Source organism: Chinchilla lanigera, unplaced genomic scaffold (assembly GCF_000276665.1).
Source record: "Chinchilla lanigera isolate Chin_1 unplaced genomic scaffold, ChiLan1.0 scaffold00101, whole genome shotgun sequence".
Lineage (NCBI taxonomy): Eukaryota > Metazoa > Chordata > Mammalia > Rodentia > Chinchillidae > Chinchilla > Chinchilla lanigera.
Window position 1 is genome coordinate 192,945 of NW_004955502.1, and position 16,076 is coordinate 209,020.

At 37.1% G+C, this 16,076-nt stretch overlaps 1 protein-coding gene across 2 annotated transcripts in view; it reads right to left on the minus strand.

Annotated features, from left to right (window-relative positions):
* Positions 1-2,387: 2,387 nt before the first annotated feature.
* Phf3 (PHD finger protein 3) overlaps positions 2,388-16,076 on the minus strand; it is a gene marked incomplete at its 5' end in the record, with an annotated part of 76,418 nt that continues 62,729 nt past the window's right edge. For both annotated transcript variants that reach the window (XM_013505826.1, XM_013505825.1), the window contains 8 exon segments: positions 2,388-5,234; positions 5,445-5,640; positions 6,958-7,047; positions 9,259-9,406; positions 9,805-10,000; positions 12,046-12,181; positions 13,141-13,272; positions 15,070-15,186. In XM_013505826.1, coding sequence (XP_013361280.1) covers positions 3,112-5,234; positions 5,445-5,640; positions 6,958-7,047; positions 9,259-9,406; positions 9,805-10,000; positions 12,046-12,181; positions 13,141-13,272; positions 15,070-15,186 — 3,138 coding nt within the window. In that variant the 3' untranslated portion in view covers positions 2,388-3,111.

Genomic DNA, 16,076 nt, shown 5'->3' on the forward strand with positions numbered 1-16,076 from the left:
ACATGAGAAAAGACTCAGCCTCATTTTGTAGAGGAAAAGATCGTGAATGGAGGAAAGTGGTTGGCCTCTAGAAGTCAGAAAAGGTAAAGGAGTGGATTCTTCTAAAATCTGCAGGGAAAAATGAAATTACCATGGGGACAGCTTGATCCCACATTACTCAATGAGATTTGCATCACATTTCTGACCCACACAACTCAAACAGATCTGTGTGGTTTTATCATAATTTCTCATAGCAGCAAGAGAAAATAGAAGACTCGAGTATGAAAACTAGAATTGGTGATTAAAATAAACCGCGCCTGTGCACGAACCCAAAGGTGTTGGCTATGTCTTGTTCACTTTGAGAGACCAGGTTGCTCAGGGTAGTTTCAAGAGGACCACAAAGGGGCTAGGTAAGAATCAGGCTCTGCTCCTCTCATTCAGTTACCAGAACAAAACTGGCAAACGTGGGCTTTGGAGAAAAAGCAAAATTCGGCTTGGACTAAGACTGACAATGCAGTTTAACCTTGGCAACTTTTGGAAGCTCCAGTTTCCTCAGCTTTCTGTGAAGTCGTCCCCTCTCAGAGCTCATCGAGGATTACATGAAGCACTCATCTCAGGTCTGAGAGAGGCTCACAGCAGCTTGCTTACTGCCACAAAAAATGTAAAGGGTGAGCTTACAGGTCCTGAGACTCCCTAGCACACTGTACTAACAGACTACATCTAAGCTGTCTTGGGGTATTTCTAATTTTTAAAAAAAAATTGACCATTTTTTGAAGATCAAGTTTTCCTAAAACAGAGCAACCTGAAAGATGACATTTTTGTACTTCACTAGTTTAAGACTGGTTGTAGGCGGGACTTAATAAACTAGGAAAAGCTTCACATCTACAACTCCATAAAAATTTTGTATTTTCCCCTTCTTTTCTCACCAGGAAAACCTCAAATAATAGAGCTTTCCCTCCTCTCCACAGTATTTCAATCAGAGGTTAAGACACCTCGGTGGGGGTATGGCTTAGTGGTAGAGCACTTTCCTACCATGTAGTTTAGGCATGCAGCCCTTCGTTCAATCCCCAGCACCTGAAATTCAGGAAATGGCCATGACTAATAAGAGGCTATGTAGGCTTTGTCTATTTTTAAAAGTTTATATTAAAATTCAATGAGATTCAATGATATGAAGAATTATAGATTAAGCATCACAACATATGTAAGAAATTATTAGCTAAGTGGTGATCAAAAACTGATGTAAAGACTTTATTCCATTTAATAAATGACTGCATTTTACTTGTACCATAGAAAAGAAATTTGGTGTCAGATCAACTATTAAACCAGTAAAAGATCTACTGATAACATACACAACTGAAATTTAAAAAAACTAAAGTTTGGGGTTTTTTTGTAAATTTTTAAAATCTTGATAGCAATTTCCTCATGGTACAAAAGATGACCGACCAACCTTAGATTTGGCAGGCAACTGAGGGGAGGTTGGAGGCTTTTATTTCTAATAATTTAACCTCCGAAAGAAAAACAGGCTGAAGTTAAACATACTTTATTAGACTAAAAATCCCCCATTTTTGAACTTTCACGATGATGAATTTCAGGTAAAGATTTTTTCTAAAAAGCAACTTTTGCAAGTTGCTATACATTAAATACAATTCCATTCTGAACTTCTCACCCATGAAAACTGCAACACTCAGTTAGCTGCAGAACTATTTGTAATCCTTAGCTTCAGGAAATCAATCTTAATTTTGTGGCTGATATTTTTTTCATTGGTACATGTAGGTTAAAAACACTGGTCTCTTTTTTTTGGTGGGGGGGCCTCAGCATCACTTGACAGCTGTTGCTTTAAATTACAGCCATCAATACAGTATGTATTTTAGCGGGGTAAATTTAGACCTGAAATAACAACTACCTCCATGTGCTTTCTATCTGAAGTAACACTGGCCTATTAAACTGTATGGCTGCTGTGTAACAGTCACGGCAAACCTTTTAGAGCTTTCAATGATATAAACAACCTGCTGTGTGCTATGGGTTTGCCACCACTGCCCTATAAGGAAAGCAAGGTTAATTAGGCATTTTACAAAAAGATTCAAAACATAGCTCACTTAGGTAAAAGTCCTGTGGTCTTACAATGGACAGTCAGTGTAACAAAATTTTATAGTGTACAAGTATTCAAGAAACACACCAACTAAGTAGGACATAGCTTCAGTTTTTCATTAGCAGTTCTAAATGCTAGCCTCTTTAGAATACACAATTTATCTCAGACTAACCTCTAAAATTTAAAATGACTGCACTCCAACCTAACTGGCATAGCTATGTACAGATGTTGGCTGAGTCAAGAGAACAGTGTCTAAAGGTAATTAAAACTTGAAAGAACAAATTATTTTACTACTGAATTTCAAACCACACACACAAAATAGATGAGAAATTCTTTTATCATATTTAGAATCAAAATATCCCTTAAAATATTTACATTTTACAGTAAAAAGGATAGCAAAACACAAGATCATGTACAAGCTTAAGTATTCAAGTTTCTGAAGAGCCAAAAAATAAAAACAAAAACAATAGACTACCACAAAGCTGTTGTGTATGGTAATAAATTTCTTCAATGAGTGCGGATTAAAGTAACAAATGTGCTCCTTGGACTTCTGATTCTTGGTCAAAAACTGCTCAACTGAATGATTAGTATAATCTAGTTATGAAGTTGCTTGGCTTTTTGTTGCTCCTCTACAATTTCTTTAAAAACAGTGCAATTTTAAACTTACAGAGCACAAATTACTCTCCAATAGTCACTATATAAAGGACACTCACTAGAGGCGGTAAATACTTTCCATAGTTAACCATATTTACCAATTAAGGAATAAAAACTAAAATTTCTAAGCCTTTATTGCATATTAATAAAACAAATCTTTGAATATACAGCAATGTAAAACTTTTAAAAATATTAAATTCCTATAGCTAGGTTCAGTACGAAGGGATGATGAGCACTGGCGCAGAGCACTCTGCACCAACAGACAGAACCGAGCATTCTGCAAACCACCAACAGCAAGAATCAAAAAGATGGGACAATCGTGGCAGGTAATCCAAGTAGGTACAGCATTTAGCAGTCATTTAAATGTCATCCTGAAGCAGCTGCAAAGTTTACCTTTTGCTTTTAGCTCTGTCTGTATGGTCCCTATCTTTGTGATACCTATCCCTGTCCTTTTCCCCCTCTCTGTGTTTACTTTTCTCTCGTTCTTTGTCCTTTTCATGGTCTTCACTTTTCAGTGTGTCTGGTTTCTTTGCTACATTTCTATTATCTCTGCCCACTTTTCCATCTCCTCCTCGATCACCATGTAAGAGCCGAGGCCGGTCTTTGTCTTTGTGCCCTTCCTCTCTTTTTCTGTCTCTGTCTTTGTCTTGGCTTCTGTCTCTGCGTCTGTGCCTGTCGGATTCTTGCTCCCATTCCTTCTCGTGTCGCTCTCTTTTCAAGTGGTGTGAATCACTGTAAAACCTCTGGCGGTCCCCTTTCCCTCTATTAAGTGGCCGATCCAGTGGCAGTTGGTCTTGACTACCCCAAGGGTCACTATGGCGCCTTTCTGGTCTCCGAATGTCTTTAACAGGGTGAAAGTTCTGTGGGCCCATATACCTTGATGCTTGTGAAAGCGGACCCATCATACGTTGTGGTTGGCCTGGGAGGTGAACAACAGGTGGCCAGGGAACCATTGGATTTTGAGGAAAGCCAAAGCCTGGAGGGGGCAGTAGAGGAGGTGGCAAATGTGGTGGAAATCCAAACATGCTCTGTGGGGGGAAGTTAGGAGGCCCTGCAAATGGAAACCCTGGAGGGCTGGATTTGAGATGCTGGAGGCCAGGCTGCTGGGGCCTCATGGGTGAGAAGGTCACACCCGTTCTGGGGCTGGTGCTTCTGGGAGTGAAATTGATACTTTTGGGAGGAAATTCTGATTGGCATGTGTTTCCAGGTTCAAAATGAGATGTTGTTGCAGCCACTCCTCTTCTAAATGGGTGCACAGTTTCAATATTCTGCGTTACAATGTCCTCCTGTAAGGGCTTCGCTGGTTCTGTTTGGGAAGAAGGTGTGTTTTCTACAGATGCTGAGCTCTGTGCAACCTTTGAGTTATCATTCTGCTGAACACAGTTTTTCTCTGTAGAAGACAATTTTTCTTCCACACTGATTTGTTCAGTCAGCTGCTCCTTGTTGTGTGACAGATCAGACAGGGCTTGTTTTTCTCCATTTTGGCAACCATCTCCATCTTTGCTTTCTGAAGCTATTATCTGCTGACTCCGTCCTGCTGCTTGCCTAGGATCCCTTTTCAGATTAATAAACTGTGGGGACCTTGCTGTATTAGCAACAAGATTTTCATTGCAACTCACAGTACCATCTGTGTTTCCTTTTCCTACATTAGATCTGCATGGAGAACCACTTGAAGTCGGATTATCTTGCAAATTATTCTCCTGATCTTGGAGCAGCTGTCTTTTTAATGTTCTCTCTTTATTCTCCACAGTTTCTTCTTGTTTTGACTGAATTGATAAATTTGTTAAGAATGCTTCTGTAGAAACATCTGGTGGTTTGCCTCTGAGACTAAGACCTGTCAAAGGCCCTGGAGAAATGGAAGAGGATCCCACTAACGGTGTTTCTTCTCCTCTTCCTCCTCCCGAATTACCTGTAGATTCTGAAAGATTGTCTACTTTAAGTTTTACCTCCGTGGCTTCACCATCTCTTACTTCTACTTTATCTACTTTTTCTGTCTGTGGGTTAGTTTGCTCATTTATAAATGGAATTTCTTTAATACTATTCTGTTCTACTGCTGACTGAGCCTGCTCATATACTTGGCCAGTGGTCCCCAAGAGGCTTTGAAGTATATCATCCACAGGAAGAGGTTTATTTGCTAATTCCAAAGCAGATGGTTGATTTTCCCAACCAATTAATACCCCAGGAAGAAATCGTAAAGGTTTTGGTGGCTCCTGTTTGGTGACTTCCATTAAAGGTTCAATAGCTGTTGGTGGGTCTTCCTGAAGAGCCTGCTGAGGCTTATTTCTCTGCTTGTGTAATACAGCTGTAAAGGAATTAAAAAAGTCATTTTCTTCCTCTGGTGCTTCCTCTGTAGAAGCTTCTATTTTAGTTTTTTTGTCAGGTGGCAAGACTATCGGTACATTTTCGGCAGCCTCAGTTGTATGGTAAGTACCAGGATTGACACTATGCTGCCTCTTCAGCTTTTGACGAATGATTAGGCCCAACAACAGATTAGGTCTATGCAGTTCAAGCCCTGTATAAAATGAAAAACATCAACCATCATTTTTAATCATTATATAAAACATTTTGCATTTAGTTTACCACAAGATATTAAATGGATACCTAGGTCTGTCAAGCCCTCTCTAGAGGGCTAGATCCCAAAAAAGCAAGCAGTCATTCTGTTTGCTCTGATCCCATTCCCTACTTTATTTGAAGTTACTCTCATGTTAAAACATATACCTACCAGGTCCATCAAAAGGCACAAGAGGGTGTGGAATTTTATCTGCAGCACCCAAAGGAATAAGGTACATATCTTTAACCTGCTTCATATTGTTAGCAGCCACTCCATAGCGCTTTCTGCTACTGAAGTATGCAAACAGCAAAGTGTAAGAAATTTGATCTTCTTCAGTTACTGGTGTGAAACGCACCACACAAATTTCCTATTTAAGAAAACAACAAATAGTTGCTTAAAATAATCATCTAAAAACAGCTTGGTTTTAAATACCGCTTCTCAATTAGAAATAATCAGACTTTATAATGACAGTTTACAAACTTCAAAACAGATAAGAATACTTAAGAGGCAACAAGGCTTAAGATCTTTGCTGATCAATTGCTAAGTTTGTTTTTCACAAAAAAAAATTTTTAAGAAAAATTGAGTGTCCAGATGATTAATGAATTAGTGCTTGGTTAAACAACTTGTAAGAGGCAGAGATGATACTGCAACCCAGTCTTTCAATTTGTATAACATGACTTTATTTCCAGTTTATAACCTCTACAGAGTGGCTCGTATTCTCGGAACACTGTGAATTAACAGTATTTAGCACCATCAACCCATTATGTAATTATATAAGTCTCTCCCTTATCCGTGAGGCATGTTTCAATGCCTCCAGTACATCGTTGAAACTACGAACAGTACCGAACCACATATATGTATTTTTCATATATATATATATATATATGAAATTTTATCGTATATGATAGTTAATTTATAAATTAGGTGCAGTAGAGATTAACAAATCTAATAATAAAACAGAACAATCATAACAATATCGTGTAGTAAAATTATCAGCATCACCATTTTTGCACTAACAAAGTGAAGGTCATGGGTCATTGTGACATGGACAGCCGAACTGAAAACCATGATGGATACTAAGCAACTAACAATGAAGTAGCACACACAGCCTAGATACAGACACACTAGACACAACTCATGCCCTGGGTGGCAAAGAGTAGAAGGGAGCAAGTTCTCATCGTGCTACTCAGAACGGCAATTTAAAACTTACGAATTATTTCTGGAGTTTCCCAGTTAACATACTGGAAACATGGTTGACTATAAGCAAGTGAATCCTCAGCAACCAGAGCTATGGAGAAGTAATATATACACAAATCTACCACATGGACTAAATTTAGGAATAAAGGAGGAATGGGTTACCTAACAAAAGAGGGAAAAAACATTGTTGGAACTACTGTATCTTTGTTGCAAGTGCCTATAATGAAGCAAGGAGGAGTTCCAGGGTTAACACTTAAAGAATTATTTCTTCAAAAAATGTTGACAGGAGCCCCAGAGAAAGTATAGTATAGGCAGAAAATGGAAGGGAATGCTGGGCTGTTGGACCCTAGCAAGCAGATTCTGCCCAATTTTGTGCGGCGAGTACACTGCCTCCCATGCACAGGAGACCTTGCTCCCTTCATAACTCTGGAGGAGCTCATTTGTAAATATTTTCCTACGCTGGTACTGTGGAAAAGGTTTTGCTCACCTTAGTCCCCGATGCTTTTATTTTTTCCACATAATCCCAAACTGTCTGAGGTGATATCCTGCCACCTACTTGAATACTATCTGGTAGATCCTATGTTTTTAAAAGAAAGGAAAGTGATCAATATATATGGAACACCTTTATTATAATATTCATAATCCATACAAGTAAAATGAGTTGCAGGTGACAGCTCAGTAGTGAAAGATATGCTTAGCTCTATGTTCAATCCTCAACACACACAAAAAGTAAACAAAAGGCATTAGAAATTGTAATACAGTTCAGAGACAGCAATTGCACTCTATCCCAAATGCCAGCTCTAAATGAATGATGCCTGAAACACAGTTACTAAGAAAAAGTCTGGCCATTCTAGGCTGTCAGCAGATAGCCATAAAAAGAAAGCAGTGGCAAGCACATCACAGTAACAATTCAGAAAAGTTACAACACATTGCAAAGTATTCAGAGGTATGGCTCTCCCCTCCTAAGGTTTTTTGTTGTTCTGTTTTGGTAAAAACAGTAGATGGGGGGGCTGGGGATTTAGCTCAGCGGCAAAGCGCCTGCCTGGCAAGCGCAAGGTCGTGAGTTCGGTTCCCGGTACCGGAGAAAAACCAAAAAAAAAAAAAACAGTAGATGGGGAACTCCTTAATCAGTAAGAGCTAAATTTCAGAGCTACCAAAGTATATTAGACAGTATTATTTCTGCACAGAGGAAAATAATACTGTTGTAATGCAAGGTTTTTTTTTCTAAAGGCACAATCTTTCTGAAAATAGACAACTATACATAAACTCAATTAAGAACATTTTAAAAACTTTATTCAGCATGTTCCTTTTTTCCAGGGGGACTGAGGAAGATGTTATAATAGCATAATTAACTGGTATTAAATTCAATTCAGTTTATTTAAATCATTAATTGCTTTAAATACTTTTGTGATTTTAATCCCAATCAAATTAAACATAACTAGAAAGCAGAGGTGGAGTTCTAGAAAGCAACTACACAGAAACTGTGGTCAGAGAGGAAAATTATAATTCTATTTAAAATTAAAATATTTCCATAGTTCAGAACCTAATTTTCAGTTTAAAAGTTATCTGCATGATCTAATCCTACTAAATTTCTAAACAGATTGTCAAAAAGAACACCAACATTCATCTACTTTTCTACTGCAAAATTCATATATCTAATTCACTTACCAAGCAAACTGTACATAAATGTAATTATTATAACAATTATTAGTAAAGCACAAATGCTAATCATTAGATAAGTACTATTACATTAAACTAATTTTATCCTAATCAAAAGTTTGTTACACTTCCAGAGAACATTCATTCAAATGATTTATGCTTTTTAAAATACTGAAAACAATGTTTCAAAAAACTTTTACCGAGCAGGGGATATATATAGCTCAGTGATATTAAGTGCGTGCCTGGCAAGCACAAGGTCCTAAGTTCGATTCCCAGTATCAAAAAAAAAACCCCCCAAAACAAACAAACAAACAAAAAACCAAAACTTTTATCTTTATGATCAGCAGACTGAGAATGAATAGAAAGGGTTAACATTAAGATATGATCATAGCAGCAAATATGATCTCAATATACATATGTACTGATTTATTTTACTTTTAAGATGCACTAAAATAATTTCCTTCAAAATTATTTTAAAATGCCATACTTTGTCATTAATAAAAATATTATGATGTTACTGCTTTTTATTTTCCTTAAATACTGTATAACAGATTCTCCCTATTCCCTCAAGGATAAAATCAACCAAGGGTGTCAGTGCAGCAACTACAGTCACTAGTCTTATGGGACTGTTACCAAGCTTTAAAACTTCAATCCCAGTAAATACTGCATTCACAGAGACACATAAAAAATACAGTCATGAAGCTGGAGAAATGTAAGCATACAGGGAATTAAAAACCTTGTTTAACAATGAAAACCCTTTCTGATAGGCTAATACTAAAAGTCATAGTTATGTTATTCTTTTATGTAAGGCTATATTAAAAGACAAACTTGGATATCCATGCAGAACACTCACTGATTTTTAAATCTCTGATATGATGAGGTATATCTTAAGACTATAAGGCACATATGTCTAAAACTTATATAAAACATTTTGCATTTAGTTTACCACAAGATATTAAGAGAGTAGAATTTTCACAAATGTACAAAGCAATTATAGAATTCACTAAACTGTTTAAGGATTATTAGTAGTAAATATTTTTTATTTTAACTAAGTTACTTCCCTGACTCCTACCGCTTTCAGAAATCACAGGCCAAGCCAGGCACAAAACGGCAGAAAAGATCACAGTACCTCTGTCAAGTATTCAGATGAGCCAGACACTGGGTAGGCTTTGGTAACAAACTTTGCCACCGAAGGCATGTTGATAAAACCTTTCCAGATGAAGTTCAAACGAGCCAGGAAGGTAGACTCAACTTCAACAGTTCCAGGCATCTCTGGACTAGAAAATGTTATTATAAAGTTAGCAGCCTAAACATACATGAGAAATCCATTTTTCACTTAGTCATTAATTAAAGTCAAATTTAAAGCCATCTTCTGTCTGCCTTACACAAACCAAGCACCAGAGATATGCAAGCAATTTTTCTCTAATAACCTAGACCCCGGCTCTTAGGACAACCAAAATGAAAGTCAAGTGCCCACACTGAAATCTCTCACTCTATAACCACTTAAAATTAACTTTCAGTCTCTTATTTCCACTAGCTTAGAGTATAGGAAAATACAGTAACTTTCTCAAAAGAAAAGTTATTAAAAAATGTCACTTTATTGTTTTCAAAGTCTTCCAAGTGTAATTTAGTAAAAATCTGTAATTATTATAAAAAGTATAACAGAGAAAACCACCGTGGAGCAGGAGAAAATGCTGATTTTGGAGACTCTTGTTTGTCCTCTTCAAAAAATTCAGAAGCCAAAATATTTGAAGTTGAAGACAATGCATCTGCTATACTTTCTGCTTCATTGTCTGAATGTTTCCGAGCTACTCCAACAACAACTTTGACTTTTTTTGGAGAAAGGTCATCTACAGGAGGTGCCATTCGACCTAAAGTCAGAAGACACCCAAATAAATTACTGTTGTTAACTGCAGTTTTTATAACAGTCCATCTTGAGAACATAAAACAGGTTTCTTGATTTAAATTCTTACCTAAAGTACAACAAAATCCAGTAATATCAAGAAGTATTTGTAGCACTCAGTAAAATACATCTGTGCCCTACTTGGCACTGTATACAGCAGCAGTTTTTGAGTGTACATACACAGCGTAGTGCCACTTACGTACTAAGACATAAAAACCATTCGTTTTTATTTTACAGTGCTGGTCACTACTTATTAAACTGATTTCGCTGCTTGTAACTGAGTCACAGTCTGAAGTTTAAACAGTAATAACTATGAACAAATCATGTCCGCCTCTGCTTTTCCTGAATTCAACTCAAGCTCATATGATTCCCAATATCGAGAATGTGCTAGCCTTCTCTCTTTGCAGGAACATCTCTCAACTTCTCACATCTTTGTTCCAATGTTAATTCTTCACACAAGCTCCTCACACACCAGTGTAGGCGAGGTCTTCCTGTCAAACACACTTACGACAAGTGTACTTGAGTAACTGGTATCTGACTGTCTTTACCTCTTAAAGCCCAGAAAACATCCGACCTTTTTACCAATGTACTCCTTGCCCTCAGCAACGTACCTGACAAGAACAACTCACCAAATGTTCATTGAATGAATAATCAAAATAAGAATACACACAAAAATGTAATTCTGAGCAGAAGATCCATTGTAAACAACACAGTATTGAAGGATGAACTCAGAGGACTGACACTACCCAGCTTCAAGACTTACTACGAAGTACAGTAATCAAAACACTGTGGCACTGGAAAGAGTAGACAAACACAAATGGAGCAGAATAGAGGGCCTCCATCACATATAATTAATTGAATTTGATTTTCAACCAGTAAGCAATACAATGGAGCAAAAAGTCTTTTCAAATTATGCTGAAACTAGACATACACATGCAAACACACACACACATATACATACCAGAAGATTCATCTAAACCTTTCACTTGTCACAAAAATTAACTCAAAATGGACTGGAAACCTAAATGTGCAACACACAACTATAAAACTTATGAAAGATAACACAGCAGTGGATGCAGATGAGCTTGGACATGGCAATGAAAGGAAAGCCCAAAGGTGTCATCTCTGAGAGAACGAGTGGATAAGCTAGACTGTCAGAATGAAACACTTCCCCTTTGTAAAAAATAATGTCAAGAAAATGAGATACAAGCCATCCACTGTGAGAAAATATTTGCAAAAGATATATCTGACAGGATAGTATCCAAAATACACAAAAACTCTTAAAACAACCAACCCAGTTAGCAGGCAAAAGATCTAAACAGACACCTAACCGAAGACATTACAACTGGCAAATAGGCATATGAAAAGATGCCGAACATCACATCATTAGAGACTCATGAATTAAACAAGATACCACTACCTACCTACTACAATGCCCTAATCCTAAACACTGACATCAGCAAATGCTGGTGAGGATACAGGCCATAAGGAAATCTCACTTACACTTGTGGGAATGCAAAACAGTACAACCACTTTGGAAGACTGTAAATCAGTTTCTTACAAAAATTCAAGAAATCTCACCTGGTTATAGCAGTTTTATTTATATGTACCAACTAGTATGTCCCTTAGTAAATTAAGGGATAAAATAAACTGTGGTACATCCAAACAATGGAGTATCAGTCAGTACTAAAAAGAACTGAGCTATGAAGTCATGAAAGGAAACTGAGGATCCTGAAATGGATATTAAATGATCTGACTCTGGCAAGGGTTGGGAGGTAAAGGTGACATATAATACAATTAATTCTAAATATTAAGCTATACTACTGCATCAAAATATACCTCAACACTGAAAAAGAAAGTCACACAAAAATGTGCTGCTGCTCAAAAACAGTAGGTGAGCGCTGCACTACCAAAACTAGAAAAACAAAAACTGCTTAAATTACAAATATTAGTATCGAAGTACCCCTCTTCAACAATGAATGCAACACTCTAGGAAGACAATTTTCTAATTACCTATGCAGATTTTGCAGTTAAGATCAAAAAGATGCTGTCTGTGTTGACTAGTAGTGTCTTTAGACATGGAGTCATTCTCTTCTTTTTGTTTTTCAGATCCTTCTGGCTTCTCCAATGACTTACTGGCTGTAGGTTCCTAATGTAAAGTGAGAGTAAGAGTTAGTCTGGGCTAGTACAATTTCGCTTCAGTTATAAAAATCAAGTTATATTTTACACTAATATTTTCTCAAAATATAATTATTATATTCACAGGTTGCTTTTACTATTTTTTAAAAACTATTACTACTCAAAAGAGAGCGAAAAACAAAAAGCACAATTTCTCATTCTTGAAAGCTTTCAATAAGATTTCAAATCATCCCCTCATTGCATTAGCTCTCAACTACAGTCCTGCGATCCTCAACCTTTCTGGCACCAGGGGCTGTTCAGCAGAAGACAATTTTTCCATGGCCCATGCAGTGAGGGTGGAGGTAGGGGATAGATACCACGAATGCCCAGTACAGTATGACTCTGGTTCCTATAAGAATCTAATGCCCTATTCATGTGACAGCAGGCAAAGCTCAGGCGGGTAGCAAAAGGATGCTTTGCTGGCTCACAGCACACACACCAATGTCAGTTCAAGGCCTGGGGTCACAGAATTCTACATAGTCTCTTTCAAGAAGCACTTAAAGCTGGGCATCATGGTGCACACCTGTAATCCTAGCACTTGGGAGGCTGAGGCAGGAGGATCACTGTGAGTTCGAGGCCACCTTGGGCTACACAGTGAGTTCAAGATCAGCCTGAACTACACAGTGAATCCCTGTCTCAACAAAACAAACAACAGAAAGAACTACCTACAGATTCTTAAGCCTTTTATGGAATTATATTACTATCTCATGAATCTACACTAACATTTTTTAATCAGGTACATATATAGCAGATAATCTCTATTCTAAAACAATACTCAACAACATCAACCTCGAAAGACATTAAATCACCAAACTACTTCAAAATAGACACTTTTTACAATTCTTCTTTCTCCTTTAAGACTGTAAGGCAAATGAATCTTTCCTGAACCCTGTTTTGAGCTGTCAAACATGACGCATCTATAATTTTTACCTGAATCTCCATGGCTGCTTCCTGTTCCTTCATTGGGGCATCGCTCTCAATTTCTATTTCACCCTTGTGAGTTATTTTTGTGATTGGTCGTCTTTCCACTTCTCTCTGCTCTTTCTCAATCATCTCTATCGTCTAAGAGAAAATTTTATAAAGATTAAATTTGAAGTATGTATTTCCAAATGTACACTTAAAATATGAAGAGCTTTTGTAAAAACACACGAATCATCCTCATACTTGATTTTGAACCGTTAGGTTCTCTCATACAAAAAAACATACAGAGTCTTTAAATTTGCCAGACTATTTCTTTAAAGTGCTCAGGTTCTGAGAATTAAGACTCCAGACGTCAGCAATGAGACCTTTACAAGTACACCATATCAAGAGGCAAAAGAAGTGCAATGATTTGAAAATTCATGAAACATGATTATTTACATTTGAAACCTGATTGCTGATTTAGTACTTTTTAGCAGCTGCCATGGGGAAATAAAAACCATCCTGCTCTTAGATCCTAACTTGATATTCTAACATCCTCCACAATGGTAATTTATTTAGAGACCAAAAATAATCAGGCAGTTCCTATTAGTGGTCCCCACACTGCACCTGTTTATTAACAGTGGTAATTCACAGCTTAACACGCTCAGCATCAAAACACAAACATTTAGCCAGGATGGCAATAAGTAGTAAAAGGCTGCTGGGAGGGAGCAGAGTGGAGAAAGAATCTTGCCTTCATTAAGTGCAAACCATCCTAAAGAAAGAGATCAGCTATGCGGCCCACAAACCAGCTCATCTCCAATACAAAGGACACGTGCAGCATAACACACATGTGCTTACTTTATATTTGGGATATGGAGTTTTAAAAAAGCAGCAGCAGTAAGAGTATTTTAAAAATAAAAGGAGAAATCACTTAAGATGAAGGTGAAGAAATATACACATAAATATGTATCAAATCAAGGCTTCTCATCCTTCAAACAAGAGTGGACATACATCTACATTCAGATTTAATGCCTCAGCAGCAAGTATTACAGGTAAAAGGTAAACCATGTAGAGCTAAAATGAATGATAACCATTATTTTCTGGAATACACAGGTAACATTCTGAAGCTACTGTAGTAAAAACACTGGATCACATGGCTCTCTCACTATAAAAATAGCTTTTAAATCACATATTAATGTCTCTTTAAAGGTACTTCACATTCACAATCCCTGAATGAAAACTCTTGGCACCTACATCAGATTTTTTTTTTTAAGTTTTAGAAATGCAGTTTATTATGCAATGTTCCAGTTAGATTTGAGACAGCATCATATAATTAAACATACAGTATTTCTGTGAATATGAACAATTACATGTGGAACTCATCAGATTTTATCAATAAATTAGAGGAAAAAAATCGTTTTGGAGCTTTTGTTACTTGAAATTTTAAATAAGGGATTACAAACTTGTACAAATTTTTATTTGGACTTACTTTACCTGCTTTTATGAATTACCAATATTCATAATACCTTCAGACTGTATTTATGAAAAATACATGGGATTAAGAAAAGGTTCACCTATTTTCCTATCCTGATTTGCAAAACATAGAGATGAGAATAGAATTTAAGAAAAAAACAACAGAATTTAAGAAACAGAGAGCACCAGTTGCACTGAAGTACACCAGTAGTGGGAGCTACTTGGCAGGCTGAGGCAAGAGAATCACTTGGGCCCAGGAGTCAAGGGACAGACTAGGCAATAAAATGAGACCCCCGAACTGGGGAGGGGAGGAACAGAAAGAGGAAGCCGCAGGGAGGAGAGAGGGGAGGGCGAGGAAGGAAGAGGAACAAATGATTTCATAGCAGAAAGTGTTACTGTGTAATGGGTAGTGATTTATCACTGTATAATTTTCCCCTATGACTAAAAAAAACAGCACAACCAAACACATATTGTAGATCTTCTTACATGTCTGTTTTCTCTGCGTCTCCAAGCAGCTAACTCCTTAGAAGCCAGTTCTTCTGAACTCATTTTTATAAGATGATCAGGGGTTACTTCTCCTTTCAATACTTTTTTAAACAATATCTGAAATGATATAAAAATGAGATAGGGAGACAAATATGTAAAAAAGAGGAGCTACAGTATACAAAGTTGTAATCAATAAAGACATAATTCTGACACTTCAGTTACAAATATTTAATGATTGATATATTACCTACTATACAGAGATTAAAGAGAGGTTTGAAATCCTAAGGCAACAAAACACACATTTCACATACAAATCAGCACAGTGGGGAAACATGCATAGTGGAACCTTAAATACCCATCCCAAATTACACTGTCTATCCAGGGGCCGGGCATGTGTCACAGGCCTGTAATCCCAGCACTCTGGGAGGCTGAGGCAGAAGAATACCAAATCTGACTTTAGTGAGACCCTGTCTCAAAATTTTAAAAGTTTTTTTAAAAGGGCAAAGCAATGTAGTTCATTGTGAACGCCCAGGGTTCAACCCCTAGTGGCACCGAAGTAAGTAAGTAAACAGTCCCCCCAGAAATAACATCTGTCATAACCAATCTGCAGCATGGCAAGGTACTACATAAAGATCTTTACTCGATGTAATCCTTCCATATTTTTAAGACATTACATGTTTAAATCCAGTCCTGTATTGGTCCAGAACAGAGAATCAACTTCAAGAAAAAAACTGAAGGTAAATAAGTACTTGTATAATTACTAAGGAAAAGTTACTGGATATAAAAAGTTCCTGGATATAATTACTAAGGAAAAGTGTACAATTCAAGAAATATCTAAAGCCAGGAATGGTGGTGCACACCTGTAATCCCAACATTCAGGAGGCTAAAATAGGAGGATCACTGTGAGTTTGAGGCCAGCCTGAGCTACATCGTAAGTTCAAGACCAACCTGAACTACATAGTGAGGCTCTATCTCAAAAAAACAAACAACAAAAAAGAAGTATCTAA